Genomic DNA, 17,781 nt, shown 5'->3' with positions numbered 1-17,781 from the left:
ACCCCTACATGCCGGCTCCAGGCTCCAGCAGAATTCCATGGTGAGCGCTGTCACCAGCATAACGCACAGTGGGGCTTCACAAGGAGCAGGAGCCGGTGGGTCTGAATCTAAAAAAGAAAAGTGTCATTTAATTGTGCTGAACGCTCCCCTTAGGCTGGCTACCTGGAGCATTCAGCACATACTTTGAAGATGTGACATTCTTCATGTCCAGGAAGATATTCTCAGGACGTGCTAACAGCCGAAAACGTTAAGACATTGTAAACATCTCCACTGCTCAGTGATTTGATTAAACTAAAGAGATCTTCTAATTTTGCAAGTTTGTGAAAATGTAAAGTTTGTTCTGTATGTTATTTTTATTTAAATAAAGGTTATTTTAAACACATATATAACGGCTCCTCAAAGCAGCTTGTTTCTTGTATAACAGACTTGTAATGCAATTCACTCAAGTAGACTAAATAAATAACCAACCTGCTGAAAGCTGGCAATCAAAGTCTTTCAGTAGGATTTCATGCCTTTTTTTCCAGATTCTATAGCTGCAACCTACTGCTGTAAAAAAGCTATTCAAAAAACATGCCCTCTGTATTGACATAGGCATATCATGAGACATCAAGGAAATTAAATACCATTCCCAGCTTCGAAGTCTGGTTTAAATTTTCTAATCACTATCGTAACTATGCACTGCAACATTTCCTCCTTTCTGCCCCCATGACAGGAAAAGGAAACTCAGGCACCACACTTTCTGAGACACACTTTGAATTCTGCCAAATGTAACAAAGAAACTCAACTCTTAATTCAAAAGGGCACAATACAGTTTCCAACTCACAGGAAACACTGCAGTCTCTGTTCAGACTAAGGGGTAAGCACCCGGTGTTGTACTTTCGTGCATTAAGTGGAGTGACTCAAACGCTTCTCAAAGACTATTAAGTGATAATCTCTCACAGGTTAGGGATCTATACATGGATGAATATTTCCAACACAGCTACAATCCAGATACTAAACTGTCATCAAGTTACTGTTTTTTCACATGATTTTCATGAAATCTAAAATCAAAAGAAAAAAACACCTTATGAATAAGCACCTTAAGTGGCTTGTATGTCCTTTAGTTTACTTAGGAATTTGTTCTTCATGCGGTACTTTCCATATTTTATGAGATGAGAACAAATGTTTTTAGATAAAATATACAGATTTTGCATGTAGTCCCATTTAAGCCAAAGTACAATAGATATTCAAAAAAAGATTAATACGCTATTCAGAGATCCCAGAACCTTTGTAAAGCACCTCATGTAGAAAGCAGCAACAATTCTTGTAAGAGGTTGGATCACTAGCATGTCCTATATTTGCAGATTGGAGATAAGACTTTAGCTTTAAAGACACTATTTACTTAGTGAATCACCAATCACCACAGTGCAATTAAGATCTCATGCTTCACATTAGTATCAAAACACACTTTTTTTTTTTTTTCCCCTTCCAGTTTTTTTTTTTCCCCTTCCAGGGTTTCTCTTTATACTTCTTTTACTGTCCCAAACAGGAAGTTTCTTTTCTTGTTTCTCTAGATTCATTCAACTTCCTAAAACATACTCAGGCTTTTTACTGTATATAATGAAAGCTATACTTCTATAATCAAAAAATAAAAAACAGATTCTCTATTTTCCTTTATCTTTCTTCTCTGTTCTCCCTCATGATCCTACCACCAAATCAAGTCTTTGCTTCTATCAATGAGCTCAAAAAGTCATTCATTCTGCTTTTTGCCTTTCTGTCCTTCTACCATTCAGAGTTCTCAATTTTCATTTAACTAAACAGACTCATAAGCTCCAGGATCTAGGTAATAAGAAACAGTACCTCAAAAATTTATTTTTCATGAACGATTCCGTTTCACTACATTTAGGTGTAATATAGTAAGTGTTCGCACGTTTGTGAGAATGAAACGTGCCAAACCCTGCATACAAATATCGTAACACAACAGTATTTTTCAAGCATTCTGAAAACATGCTTGATATTCTGATGCTCAAATTCTTACCTCAAGCATGTTATAGATGATGTAGAGCTTTATGACAGACTGCCCCCTTATAAGATGATACATCATAGAGTAGTCAACATAGTGCATCATGAAGTAGCAGATGACCAATATCACTCCTTTGAGAATGTCGCACACCTGAGCAGGCTGCAGCAAACGTCTGTCACTGAAATACAAAGGGCAAGAAGTTTCACTAAGTGTCATATACCCACAACATGCAAATGATATCAAGTCAGTATGAATCTACCAAAGCTATTTAGTAAGGATGTATTTCAGTGTAGTTTATTTCACTCCCAGCACATACGGAACACCATCATCATGATAAACACCTACCTATGCATCACACATCTGAACAGGATCATCTAATCCATCACACTGAGTCTGAATATTCTCATCACTGGGCAAGAGATCCCACTTGTTAAGAACTTTCTGCATGCATGACCTCTGGCTTAAATTCAATTCTCTGCTTCCAGCCGACTGTACTTATCATTCTGACTTCCTCAGTTATAGAAATTATATTTGCCGTAACCCAAAGAAAAATAAATGAAGTAGTCATCTTCATTTTCAACATAATAAACATGCTGAAGAACAGTTTTTACCCACAGTTCCATTCTTTCTTTTAGCCTTTAGATCTGCAGCAGTCTCCAAACAATTTTCCACCATAGCTTGAGGTTGATCCTTACCCAATTCAGAATTTTACCACCTATGGTCCCACAGGTAACCCAGAATCCTAAATGAATCATTACACAATTTCATCCTGTAAGTTAGAACTTCAGTAAGAACAGAGATCTACCTCAAGTGCCACAATACCAGCCATTAGCATAATGAAACTGCAAGGCGGTATTTACTCATCTACTTACTTTGCTGAGTACTAATAGGATGTAATGTATTTTAGAAAAAAAATCTTCAAATTAAATTAAAAGATTGACAATTATGTATCAAAATAGAGATTTAATTTCTGTTGGATGTACATATTCTTAATACACACTGAAACTCACAGAAGTTCACATTTCATAGAATTTGGAACCAATTACACTCGAGCTATGAATTTTCATTTTCTGTATTGCTCAGCGATCAGTTTATCTGAGATTAGATAATGCTCCATCACTTTTTTCTAAACACATTTTCAGTTTGAACATACTGATAAACAAATATAATGCTGTTTTCCAAAAGATCTGAACAGTTACATATGACTTCCAACCACCAAAGCAATCTCATGAGAAGCTGATGCAAACACAGACAGCTATCATCATGGGGAAGACTAACTACAAATGTAATCAAGAGTACAATTACACTTCTTCAAGTGGTATCATTCTGAAAATTAAATCTAGAGAATAATACCTTATGAAAGTGCAGCCAAAACTGCACACACCATGAACTCAAAAGATAAAGACATTTTGAAAATAGGCTGCATATAGTACACTTGAATATATATCTCCACTATTCTATAAAAAAGCTGTCCAAAAGGGTCAAATGAACCACTCTTGACTGCTGTGACTTGCAGGAATTAAGCTTTTCTAGAACAGAGTGCACTCAAATAACAACTCAAAACAGAATTTTACTTTTCAGTTTTCAGTGTAACTTAGACTTAGTTTCTCACTTGCTGTAAATAAGCAAGTACCTAAAAACATTTCAGTAACATTCCATCAACATTTCTGAAGTTTAAACTAAAACCATACTCTGTGTGCTGTTCAAAGTTACTACACAACTTGTACTTCTCATCCAGGAGAAGCAGAGCCAGCACTAAGGCTGTGATAACTTCTTCAGAGCAGATATTTAGAGAAACTCACAAAAGTATCTGCAGAATTTCAATTTAATCAGCTTGACGACAGAAGAGCCTCTCAGCATTTCTAACCCAGTCAGTACAAGAGGCTACGGCACAGGCTGACCGCAGAAAACTACTGTCCAGAAAGTGAATAGTATAAGAAAGTCCTAGCATTTAAGATCTGTTCCAACATTCTTTCATTATGCACTGAAAAGACCCCTTTATATTGTCTGGGCAAGCAACCCAGAGCCCACAGCTAACATGTTTCTAATTGAGAGAGATTAACCACGACTATTGTACAAATCTACAAAGGCAGCAGAATTTCCGGTCTGGCTAATGACATTTACAAAAGGATTTTCATGTGTGCTCTGAACATAATATAGAGTAGGAATAATTATTTCCTACAAAGACAGGGAAATCAAGTAAATGGATTAAGCATAATAGATTTGACACCTTTTTGGCACATATACAGAAATAATGCAAAGCCTGCAATTATGACGTCAGTATTCAGTGAGAAATGAACATTACAGTTTTAATGTATGATCAAGTTCAGATTAGTTCCATCTGTACTCATCACAAATCATTCCTACCCTTTACATTTAATACATGCAAAAACACACATAGGTTGATGTGATCTCATATTTATCATAAAAAGTCTTAGCTCAGCCATTACGTACAGCATTTTCTGCATTTCTTTTTCTCAGTATGTTTCTACTTAGTGTCTCCAGTAACTCACTAACTCCATTCACACTCAGTACCAATACTGGAAAATGCTTTCCGAGCCATCTTGAACACTAAGCAATACAAACTGTAAGTCACGAATGTCCAGAAATGAACAAGGTACACACAGTATAGTTCTGATGCTTTCAGATTCTCATGCCAAAGCAGATAACAAAGAGCTAAGAACTAGACAACACTGTGGGAGTATGTAACTCCAGAAAACACCGAACAGCTTAACTGCTTAACCCATCTTAAGCACTTGCATTTTTACAGTTGTGTATGATGGTAACAGAACGCAGATAGAAAGATTTCACATGAAAATTTGTTTTTTTCTCATGACTGAGAAAAGGAGAACAATGAATAAAGAAGAGCGTGACAACGATCCCACTTTATATTCAATCATTCTTGTTACTGAACAGTAAACAACAGGATCTTTCTACAGAAATCACTATCCCAGAAGTGAATTAAATACAGTCCCTGCTTCAGTCAGCTTAGCTCCTCAAAGATAATATCACAAGAGTCTGTTTGTCTAAGATGTAGCTCCTCTTACCGGATTCCAGAAATAATGTCATGTGAGAGCTGTTTTACAATCTGCCTAATTACAGAGGTGAATATATTTAAAATATAACTTTCACACCTTATAAGCCAGTAAATACACAGATTCAGTGCATTAGGACTGTCCTTCAAGAGCGCCTTGATAAGATACAAGATTTCTGTCCTCTCACTCATTTATTTCCTACTATTATTCCATTATTACTTCTAATATTTTTTGCTGTTGCTCATACTCTTCAAGATACTCTTTTCATGATTTCACAGCTTCACTAGGCTAAACCTCGGATTCTCGTGTTTAGCAGCACAGACCAGACTGAGGAGGAGTCACATTTTTAATTTAAACATCTGCAGACATCAAAGTCCCTTTAAAGAAAAACATAAAGCTTACCCATTCTTTCCATTATCTGCTACATAAAATCTTACATTGCTTTACTAGTAAAACTGAATACATTGAATTGTTTAAACATGAAGTGATCCTTCAATCTGCATGAGTTCAAGCTGAAAATCCAAGCATTCCTTCACAGAGAAACCTGCAGATAAACTTTCTCCCACAAATTAAGACTACACAGAAAAACACACTTCCACAGTAAGTACTTAACATCATGCTCAAATTCCTCATTGTATGAGCTACTGTTACTATTATGCCTGGTAAATGACCAAAAAAACCTCAGCTGAAACAACACTTATGTTTCAAATAATGTAACTGCACAAATGCACACCTATGGGGATAGACACACCTGTTACTAACTTTAATATAGGGAAGTGGCTTGCAAGCATTCCTGTTATGCCTCCCTCTCCCACCCCAGCAGGCTTCTGCTTCAGCCCAGTTTTCAGCTCAGTGCTGATCGCACCGTGTCTGCAACAGCCAGAAGTGAAACCACGATAATACATAGGCAGTGCAGGGGCAGGCATCCACCAACTAGGAGCTCAGCCAGTCTGTTACAGCAACGTTTTGTCAGCTGTTTGTCAAAACATATTTAAGAAGCATGAATCTACACCTTCGCTCTGTTTTGAAAATGATGTGATCTGAACAAGCAGCTTCCCTTGTAAATACTTAGGATAAGTCACTTTGTCATTCTATAGCAAAAACTAAACTAAAAATAGAATACAACCAAAATTTCTTGCTACACAGATGTTTTTTCGTATGCAGTTTAGAAACAGAATTTTACATTTGTTTCACTTGAAAGAAAATTCACCAAAGTAAGGGTCAAGCCTATTTCACAATACACATAAAACCCAGCAAAGAAAAGTGTGGTGTGGAAATCTGTTTTGACATAAGCAATTTGCTTAGACCAGGGAAAATTAAAGAACTAGCAAATCTGACAGTCGTTTTCAAGGTATGCCTGATACCATACACTAGTTGTTTCCATCCACTGGTTGGAAAAATTAGGTTCAATCACTCATACGAAATACCCGTTCTGATGCTGTGGAGACAAGCTACCCATACGCAGTGGTTAACGTAGTGGTTGACCCTGTTCCAACTGATCAGAATGTTTGATTTCACAGTATTTTTCCTTCAGGTTATTAAATAAGAGAAATAGCTCCAGGCTTTCAGAGCATTGGTACCTACACTAGAAACCTCTTCCTGTTTCTGTAGCTATACAGTTACTTAGCATTAAGTACAACATTATTAAAATAAACCACAGTTTACTGATTGTTAGCTTTAACGTGTTACAAAGCAAGTACTACCACACAAGTTTGCTTAAGTGACTGACTTCCAAACCTCGAAGGATTGGATGCTAAGTGCTGTAATAAGCCTTCCCTATTCCATTTAAAGTGGTTAAACCACTCGGAGCATAGAAGTACACCCCAGGAAAATGAGGAAGTTTTTCTTACTATATAGAAAACACAAATCAACACTGCCTGAAAATCTTGTTACAGCTGTCCATGGCACGCCTTTCAATAACTGGCAATGCAAAATGAACTTTCTCACTATGGTGTCATCCATAAGTCTACACAGTAATCTGTAGACAAGTATACTTGTCTATGTGGTTACTTCAGCACATGATGCATAAGCACTCTGCAGACAAATGTAACGCTGTACATTTCGAATGTAATACTGCAGAGTCATATACTATTCTAGCATATGACTCACTCACTTTTGCATTTCATGCCCACTGGTGCCCCCTGATTCTTCACCAGCATGAGCACGTATGATTCACTAGTCACCTTTTACAGATACATTTTTGTAAACAATCAGTAAGTTTTTCCCGTTCAATTTTACAGTGTGAAGATGTCCAGCAGAATGACTACATTTTTAATTGTTTCCTTTACTATAACATCACCTACATAATTTGGGATGTTCTAAACAATTACACCTTAATAAGATACAATTTCCAATACTGATGTAATAGATACAGGAATGCAAACATGTGATTACATGACAACTGCAATAATGCTTTAGATGGATTATTAAATCTTAATAAAATCATGAATGCAATCACCTGCATTTTTATAACATAATATTTATAACATTAAAATAACATTTATTCATAGAGATGTTATTCTACTTCACACAACTTAAAAAAACCTGTCATTTGAATAGGCTTGTTTGGCTAATAACGCACTGAAGGTGTTTCAGCACTGAGGTTATGAGCCTATATGAGTATTCTAGGGCAAATCTTTTCCAACTTTATCTTTCAGTCAAATACCATCTTTCAAACTTAGACAACCACTGAGGTCCGTATTAATTAACAAAATACATCAGTTATGAAAGCAGTGATCTAGGTAAGCAGTTATGTTTACACATCTTCTGTTTCTCCCTTTTTTACATCTCAGATATTTGTATGAAAATACAAAATTTTGTTTTACACATAGATTTAGACATTATCAAAGCCTTAGTGTATTGTTTAACAATGAACTGCGACATCGTAAATTTTTACCTTCTATGAAACATTAACAAGAACTGTTGAACTGATTGACATGAAGAAGATGCTGGGGAAAAGAAAACCCAAGCAAGTTTGCCTGAAGGACATACTTGTACATATATAGCTACACCCCAGGAATTTCTCAAAATGAGCAAAGTGAACTATTGTAAATATTTTCCTACAACTGTGCTTAAGTTTGGGATTAAGCTTGGCTTCAGAAAAAAAACAACAACTAATTTGAGAAATTCTAATGCTTAGTTTGAAACAAAAAAAAATAAAGATGTGGTTTACAGTATGCAGGACTTCACTGTCATAAGATTGTTGAGACACACAGACTAAAGGCTGATAAAATATGTTCCAATTGAAGATTTGAATATACGGAGAGCTAGTGCAGCCAAGACTAAATGGTATTTTGTTTCTGAAACAATAGAAAGCCTCTACATGCACACAACACAGCACAAAACCATGCTAAGAATGAAACAAAACCAACCTTTCTGTCAGGCCCCGATGAGAGCTGCCTCAAAACAAATTAAAAAAAAAAAAAAAGAGGTTTCAAATAAGTGACAACTAGAATTAGCTTTCATTAAGCTTTGATTCCGTTATTAGAAACGAAATAAACCGTAAGTGACATCAGTAAAAGACCATAATAAAAAGCACTGTATTTCAGTCTATATTTAAAGTCTAATACTAATAGGATAGCTGGCAAGAAGCTTTCAGAACCCTCTCCAAAATTTCTGAAGCGTTATAAAGAACAAAAAATAAAACCCAAATCAACCCAGCAAACTGCTTGAAATTCAGGTAAAATATAGCTGTAGGCATGACTGAACTGTCACTTAGAATAAACATAAAAAGCTTAAGGCACTATAAATGAAGTACAGCAGGGGCTATGCTTTGTCCAAAACAGCCTATTTTAAATTGGGCGGAACGGGTACACAGGCACTCTGTATAAACAGTGTTTTAAACCTATTAAGAATAGGGTCTATTTCCACATGGAAGTGAAGTCATACACAAAAATATACCTACCACAAGCAGCACCAAATCAATTTCATTTACTGAGTATTGAATAATAATTGTTGGCGTCTCCTTTTAAATATGTTAGTTAACTTAGCTATGCTATTGTAACCAGTATTTTCACCGATTACGTGCCGATGCGTGAATTTGGCCGACAGCAAAGAAAGAAAAAGAAAATCAGGATTTACTCACCAAGGAGGAATCCCTGTGACACCACATTCCATCCTATAAAGGAAGTGAAAGTGCTCTTCCCTTCGGTCTGATTTACAAGAAAGAAAGAAAGAGAAGGTTGTAATGTTGCTACACTATGCACTGTTATGGAAAGGAGAAAGGAGTATTTGATCCAAGAGACTACTACAGAAAATACTGACTGCACCTGCCCTCAGGTAGAAAGTTGGCTGGTAGAAAGTCACAGATATTGGTGGAGAGGTGCATTACTTCACCACGAGCTTAAGCAGGCAGTAGGAATTTTAGGTATTTAAAGCTAAAACTACCCTTTAACAAAAAAAACTTGAGGCTTGGGACTAAGAGTGCAACAGAGGTTACATTTATTCATGAACTACGTCTACAATGAGAATGCCAGCGTGGTTTTTGTTTGCCTGAGATGTTTTCTTCCTGCAATTTCTTTCTTGAAGTAACACTGCTTTCATTTATTTCCTACTGAAAAGCGTACACGTATGGTTTCGCAGGAGGGCAGTGGGAAATTAAGAGTTACACGTGGTATAACTAATGACATGACTGCTGACAGAACCTAAATTCACTTCTCTGTGGGAGAAGGGAGCACAGTAAAAGAAAACAGAATTTATAACCTACAACTCCACTTCAACATGGAAGACAAGTAAAGATCAACCCAATCATTCCTTGTGTAAGAATCATATGCAGCTTCTGTATTTTCTTGAGAAAGCTAGAACTTTCAGTAAATCTCACTTTTCTTAGCAAAAGTCCTTACTTATTTTATAGGTAAGATGTAAAAACATCTTTATAAATAATTTATCAGGAGTTTTATCAGAGTTTCACTAAACTTCGCCTTCCTATCAGAGTTTTTTTTTCAAATAACAGAGAAGAGCTTTTCCATCTTCCCACAAAAGGTTTTTCTGGCATGCAAAATATTAAAAAAAAAAAAACACAACAAAAAAGTAAGCTCTACTGAGGTGTTTCAAAATGAGCAAAGACATCAATCTGCCCAGAATATACAGGTGTGAGGTATTAAAATAAAAAGAAGTCTGAACTGTAAAACGAAACCACACCTTTCAACCACAGCTACAGTTAGTTTTAGAAACCAATCGAGGATTGTAAACCTGAAAAGAGCACCACCAGGTCCACTTCTCTCTCTGCCTTAGATTGATTGTTCCAACAAAGCATGTGCTTTTAAGTTGTCAAGAAGTATTTCAATCAAATGAAATTAGCTTTTAAGATTCAAAAAGCATAGTTTAAGAAACTTTCGACTACTTGGAAGAAAATACAGAAAAGGTTTTTTTGGAATTTCAGAAGACTGCTCTTGTAATTTATTTTTGTTAGATGTTAATTTTATAAAGAGCACCCCATCATTTAAGGGAGCTTAGGAATAATGAAGTTTCACCTGCCAAAACCACCACAATCTGATGATTCAGCTACTGCCAGTTGGACCACAATGATTTAACCAGCAGCTAATAGTTAACTTAATGACAGAATCTTGGATTCTTCACACTGAAGTCTTCGGATTTTTTGAGTCTTTAAAATAGCTATGCTAGCATCAGTATAGCTCTGACAAATACACAGAACTAAATCTACTCACAAGACACTGTTTACATGGATTGACAGCGATAGGACAAGGGGGAATGGTTTTAAACTAAGACAGGGGAGATGTAGGTTAGATATTAGGAGGAAGTCTTTCCACACGGAGGGTGGTGATGCACTGGAACAGGTTGCCCAGGGAGGTTGTGGATGCCCCGTCCCTGGAGGCATTCAAGGCCAGACTGGACGTGGCTCTGGGCAGCCTGGTCTAGTGGTTGGCGACCCTGCACTTGGCAGCGGGGTTGAAACTCGGTGATCTTTGAGGTCTTTTCAACCCAGGCCATCCTATGATTCTGTGACCGAGGGATGATTTAGCAGTCAAACGGAAGCAACTTGCAGGGTCTAGGCAGAAAAGGAGAAACTTCTTCAAAATGGATTTACTCTGTTCACTTAGCTTTCTTAGACGGAATATTAAAATGCATAGGAAGCTATAGAGCACTCCACCTACACTTAAGTTCTGCACACATCCCTATAGACAGGAATTTACACATCTTACCTAGAACATATTTTCATTGTCTTGAAGAAATGAAGGGTAATATAATCTTTATCTACACTGTTATGAGGAAACAGAAGAGCTGAAGAGTAAAGAGGATGCCTGACAGAACACTCACTGCTCAGTCACATCACTAAGATGTTGAGAAAAAAGTCAAGATGAAGGGAGGAGCACTTTTATTTACTGCACAGAATGGAATATGATGTGGCAGGTTCAAAAGCAACTAATCACACACATTTGTGAGGATGAGCATGTTAAAAGATAACCAGCCCCTGCTTCAAGTACCTTTTGTAATTATAGATGCATTTTACCTATTGAACTCGGTTTACACACACAAAAAAAATCCTGAGCTAGAAAAGCAAAAAAATCTTAGTTTTAACCTTAACAAAATCAAATCAGAATGACTAGAAAGAAAAAAAAAACAAACAAAAAAAACAAAGTGCATACTCCGAGCATTTGGATATGAAACATTCTATCTGAAGGTTCCATTACATACTATAAATCAAGTGTGAACTATTCAATAAAAAGACCATTTTAAATATATTAATGACTTAGACAAAGCCTCAGTAAGTAAAGAGATTCGAGAGAAACTCTGTAAACATTTGAAGAAACTGACAAAAGAAAAATGCTTCAGGAATTCCTACCATAATCAAATCTACTTCATTCAGAAAGGTCTCAGTCTCACTGAATCTTACCTGATATCATTTTAAAGTTAACACATTCAAGTCGAATAGACCAAACTGTATTCTACTCTGCCTTTCACCCTAATACAGTGAGGAAAGCAGACCAAGTTTAAACATTGCAGGTGTACGTGTGCGGTCTTCCCATCATTGCTTTGTCGGGACACTGACTTACAGTCCAAGCCAGCAACTGCTCTTTCAAATTTTTAATTACCGCTTAAGAAGAGCAGAAAATTCAACTGTCAAAAGCGAAACTAAATTTATAAATGAGAACTCTTTTAAATTCAAAAAAGTAGCGAGAAAAAAACAAATGGTACGTTAAAATCCATTACATTAACCAGAATTTTAGTATTTTGGCAATAGCATTCATACAGTAATATACAAATAGGCACATCATTTGATTTGAAACTGATTAGCTGCCATATCGTTCTTTACGTAGCCAAGAAAATCTTCACATTTTTAAATGAGATCCAGCTCAAAATTAACAGCACAACACAATATTAGAGACTGCCACCTAGTGTCTGTTTTAAGCAGTACCCAAGTACAAACATTTCAACTCATAACAATAATTTGAAACAGCGTGTTTTTAATGCAGTGAGACACGATTTCTTTCTAATCAGAAGATACATTCTAAACTCTAAATTCTAAAATTTATTCAAGGAAAAATTATAACATCAATTTAAAGACTCCTGTACTTTTAGGTTACACTTGTAAGACTTCTGTCATAAAGTAGACTTTAAAGTACCAACTTTTATCAAGGAAATTAATTCTGTCCCATTTTTTTTATTCCCGTTTCAAGAAAGTAAAACAGAAATTTATGAATTAGCAACTTTCTTAGCATTGAACTAAGCAAAAAAAAAAACAAGAGGTCAAAACTCCTGAAGTTTAACACTATTCTATCTAGCTAGTCCCATCCCACTTGCTCTCCAAGATTTTTAAGGAAAAAAAGAAAGCCATTTTATACACGGACCCCTTGGGGAAAGGTTACCGTGGAAAGAAGGAAAACTTGTTGTAAAAATCAAACTTTTGTTTCAATATCAAAGACTGTCAAACACCAGTGTCAAGTCACTAACTCAAAGCCAAACGAACGCTAAAATACCGTTCGAACAGATGTTAGAAGAACAAAACTACAGGGGTAACTTCTTTACTAACATGAATTTGCTTAAGAGACACTGTTATCAAACTGCAGTCTGAAGGAAACAACGAGAGATAGTGACTGGAGGCAAAGCTTGGAAGTACCCCAAGTGCACCTTTAGTTTGACTAGGTTAGAGCAAAACTACTTCACAGTGGAAGAAATCACTAGTAGTTTAAACAGCACTGAGAGGTCATAAAAAAAACCACGCAGACAAACAGAAACAGTATTTATATGTATCAACATCTTTCTCTTGAAACAACTTACCGTAATCCATAGCAAGGCAAAGTGATGAACCGGAACATTGCCAGAAAAACTCTCAAAGGAAGCAGGGTGAATATATACAGAAAAGCATCCAGGCACAGAAAGATTCCAAAAAACATCAACTAAATTATAAAAATAAAACAGATGTTAGTAGTTTATACAGAGTTACAAAAAGTTTATACAGAATTATATTGTGTACAAAAAAATACACTTACATACTACTTCAATTAACCAAATAAGCAGAACACTATATGCACTTGGAAGACTTTTCATCAAAAATTCTGCTCCACAGGCCCAAACAGCACAGACCTGCACAGATAACCACAATTCACTAATTGCGCTTAGATGTTACTGGAGCTCGTTTTCCAATAGTGACTTTCTTCGAAGGTTAGAGAAGTTAATGTTTTAACCTTTGGGCAAAAAAAACCCACCACAACAAACCTCTAGAGCTTTATATGCATGTATGAAACCATTTACCATATGCATGTCTTTTTAAAGGTCTTTTTCCCCCCCCAAAATAATAGATTTTACCTTGTCAGTTTTCTATTACACACCTAGTTACATCTGTGGTACTTTTCTTTTGGGGAATAAGCATCCTTCTTTCATATGAAGAGGAATATAAAATATGAAGAGGTAGATTTACATACTTGCCCTCAGTTAAAATGCTTCCTCAATTTATAAAAGCAGTTAAAGACATCTAATTATGGGCATAGGCCAACCCACACTGTGATCATTAAGCTAGACCTAAATTCTGTAATTAAAAAGCTGTTATATACCTGACTACTCTGCGCAGATGTTCCTTCCTCTCTCTTTTATTTATTTATTTATTTTTGCCCTTTGCAAATCTTAAGTTTTACCTCAGTGGGACTCTGAGCACCCTCTATTTTCCCTAACTCTATTTCAAGTAAAGTTGGACATGTACCTATGTATTAATCCCTAGTGTGCTGGCATTAGAAGTACGTATTTTTTAAAAATATATGCAATACAAGTATGTTAAAGAATATCAAGTATTTACCTAAAATCAGAGGATAAGTTTTATTCCGGTTGATTCTCACTCTAGCTGATTATGATTTACATTCCTACTCTGCAATTACACTGTTAGGTAGTAAACAACACGAGTCTTTAAGATAATTCTTCAATTCCTTTCCTTCTGTCTCACAGGCATCCTTTGAATTAAGCAGACTTTTAAATCAGTTGAGTGATTCCTACAACAGCTGGTCTGCACACTATTTAGTTTGCTTTCCAGGTGCTTACCAGCATGCTTTTTCAATTTATTCAGTATTATTCAATTTGTTAGCTAGAATGTGAGCTAGCTTGGACTAAGCCCAAGCAAAGAACAAATTTATTTCATAATCTCTCTTGGTAAAAAGACATCCATCACTTTTTAAATTTGCTTACTGCTTAGTTTCATATTCTTCCACTGATATTGAGGACAGATACTGAAGTCTAATTCACCATGCAAAAACCCACCAATTTCACCACTTAGAACATCAACTTATTTATACAAGACCGTTGGCCCTTGCTTGTTCTTACATGTTAAAAAGTTTTATTGGAAACATATGGTGATGATCATTCAGAATAATTTCTGTGGCTTGGAGACTGCACGTAACAGCCTCCATAATTATGATGGAAATGGATTTAATTCTGTAAAACCAGGTCTCATCATGGACCAAGGACAAATTTAATGATACTCAAGGGCTACGCAAAGCACGGACAATAGGAGCCCGACTCTTCCTCCACTGCTCTGTGAACTTTCTACTCCTACTTCAAGCTACACAGCTACCTTCCCATCCTCACACAGATTCTGGATTTGTGAGAACATAGGCTGAGTTGTTCAGCACATGCTATCTTAGTGTGAAACATGAAGCATTCACTGCCGAATTATGACCTAATTTAAATCTCAGAATGGCTCAATAAGCATCAAAGTTCATGCAAAACAAACAGTGTGTGTAAGATGGGGGAGTGAGGTGGGAAGAGTCACGGAGCCAGACTCCTACTTCAACATAGCTTAGTTTTAAATAGATTAGGTTTACCATACAACTTCGTACCTAGGGGTTTTGAGAAATTTAACAGTATTACTCTTAATACAGTTAATAATGCACTAAAATACAGTTATAATGCAACCCCGATGACTTTATTACCAATGCTGCTTTACACCTCATCTCCTGAGCATATTCCAGCTGTCTCTCAAATCTGACAGGGTTTCAAAATGGGTGAGAACAAAACTCTCTTCTACATCAGAGCATTGAAACTGGTCTGCTGCAGGGTCAGAATGCCATTTAGGCACACAGAAAGAAAGTGGCAGGAAAGCATCCATAGGAACGACCACTGCACTTGGATAGCGGGGAAGGAAAGGAAGGCAAGGCAAAGAGTGGCCAGAAGCAAAACAGAAGGCTGTGAAAGTCAAAAACCTTAGACAAACTCAACCATCACCATATTTTTAGACTGAAACATTATCTAAAACAATTGTGTTGTATGTTAATGTAAAATTACATTTCACAGCAAAAATGTTTATTTTGATTATTTCTTGAAGGATCAGCAACACCCTTGTATTTTAATTAATCCAAATATTGTAATCTGGGATGAAAGTTAGTTATGTCTGTTTCTGTTAACAACATCAAGTGGCCCTGAATTGAAAACACAGGAAGTTAATCACTGCACTTTTATTTCTTTTCTGTGTGAAAAAAAATCAAAAATAAATGCTCCTTTGAATAACTTAATGCAGTAGATTTAATTTTTAAATTTAAAGAAATATTTAAAAGTACTTCACCTTTTCCAGTTCTTTTGGTATCCGCATGCATGTGTATACTCTCTCTCTCCGTTCTGTGTACTTTGCTTCATTATGTTCAAGGAAGTAACCTCTTGTTAGCTCAGCACTGATGAATCTCAGCAATGAAAGATCTACATTCAGGGACATACACAAGCAAAAAACACTTCAGGCATTGACTAAGAGTGATAAAACTGCTATGTTTTTGTTACTTGCTATGTGTTTCGGTTCCATTGCACCTAACAGTAGTTTTCTGCTAGTAGCAACCAGAAGGTCAAATAACTTCATAAGGAAGGAGCTACGTAAGATTTGAATCCTACTCTCTCCCATTCCCCTGTCTCCTCTTGACAAGAAAAATAAGCTACTTTTCCCAGCCAATCGTTTTTGTCAGACATCCTACTTCTCCAAAAGATTACTAAAATGTTATGCTGAATGCAACGGTTAATGGATCTAATCCTTACCATACTGAGTGTCCTCCTAGACTTATTAAGCCTCCCTCTACCCTGCCCTTGTGAGGCCCCAGCTGGAGTACTGAGTCCAGGCCTGGAGCCCCCAGCACAAGAAAGATGCAGAGCTGCTGGAGTGGGTCCTGGGGAGAGCCATAAACATGACCAAAGGGCTGGAGCACCTCTCCTATAAAGAAAGGTTGAGGGAGTTGAGCTTGTTCAGTCTGGAGAAAAGGCGGCTCTGGGGAGACCTCACTGCAGCCTTCCAGTACTTGAAGGAAGCTTATAAACAGGAGGGAAATGAACTTTTTACACAGGCAGATAGCAATAGGACAATGGGGAATGGTTTAAAACTAAAAGATTCAGGTCAGATGTTAGGAAAAATTCTTTACTCAGAGGGTGGTGGGGCACTGAAGCAGGCTGCCCAGAGAAGCTGTGGATGCCCCATCTCTGGAAGCGTTCAAGGCCAGGTTGGGTGGGGCCCCAGGCAGCCCGATCCGGTGGGTGGCAGCCCCGTCCATGGCAGGGGGTTGGAACTGGGTGGGCTTTAAGGTGTCTTCCAGCCCAAGCTATTCTGTGATTCTATGATGTACAGGTCTTCTGCACTTTAACAGCTGTAGGTAAATATGCTGAAGCCTGACCTAAGTTTTCAGTCAAGCCACACAGGCTTAAAAGAGCCTTTGTGCAGAATAATTTTTCAAAGGAAATATACAGGATAAACATGAGAACTCAAGCTATCAAGGAAGTTGAGCTTATGCCTCTTTGCTCATTGACAAGGTCTGTGATCACCACCTCCTACCTGCAATACTTCAGAAGCGACAGCACACTCAATGCAGTTCAGTATGTCTGGTTATTACTGACACTTAAAAATAGATGCTCCCAACAATCACACAACATGCAAAAGATAGAAGTCACCTATCTAGACAGATAGGCAAGATGCTACAGTGTGTTCCTCATGGGACAAGAACGTGCTCACTAGTAGAAGATTAAGATTTCAGTGAGTTTCAGTAATGACTGCGGAGGCCTTACATGATATAGTACCCCACATTTGTGTGGAGCATGGTGATGTGAAATCAGATTGCCTGCATCCTTAGTAAAACAGCCTTAATAACAACAGCTGCTGAGATGGGAATACACACAGAGATAGTGCATGCGAACAGCTCACCCCAAACTGTCATACAGTGGCTGCCTAAAATGGATCTCATTGAAGATGACAGCCATCAGCTGGATGAAACAGTAGCCAAAAAATTAAAGAGTTTTGAGGCAGAGAGGAGTAAGAGCAGCAGCAAAGGCAGA

General features: G+C 37.0%; 1 protein-coding gene across 5 annotated transcripts in view; it reads right to left on the bottom strand.

Annotated features, from left to right (window-relative positions):
* TAPT1 (transmembrane anterior posterior transformation 1) overlaps nt 1-17,781 on the bottom strand; it is a 37,724-nt gene that overhangs the window by 16,673 nt on the left and 3,270 nt on the right. For 2 of the 5 annotated variants that reach the window (XM_021394811.1, XM_021394813.1), the window contains exons 2-5: nt 16,043-16,173; nt 13,276-13,394; nt 8,409-8,432; nt 2,018-2,180 (exon numbers count right to left, since the gene is read on the bottom strand). In XM_021394811.1, the coding sequence (XP_021250486.1) occupies nt 2,018-2,180; nt 8,409-8,432; nt 13,276-13,394; nt 16,043-16,173 (437 nt within the window). Of the gene's footprint in view, nt 1-2,017; nt 2,181-8,408; nt 8,433-9,121; nt 9,189-13,275; nt 13,395-16,042; nt 16,174-17,781 lie in introns of those variants that run through there. The other 3 variants (XM_021394814.1, XM_021394812.1, XM_021394815.1) reach the window with 3 other exon arrangements.

Source organism: Numida meleagris, chromosome 4 (genome assembly GCF_002078875.1).
Source record: "Numida meleagris isolate 19003 breed g44 Domestic line chromosome 4, NumMel1.0, whole genome shotgun sequence".
Lineage (NCBI taxonomy): Eukaryota > Metazoa > Chordata > Aves > Galliformes > Numididae > Numida > Numida meleagris.
Note: the sequence above shows the minus strand (reverse complement) of the source record. Positions and strands in the feature narration are given on the sequence as shown.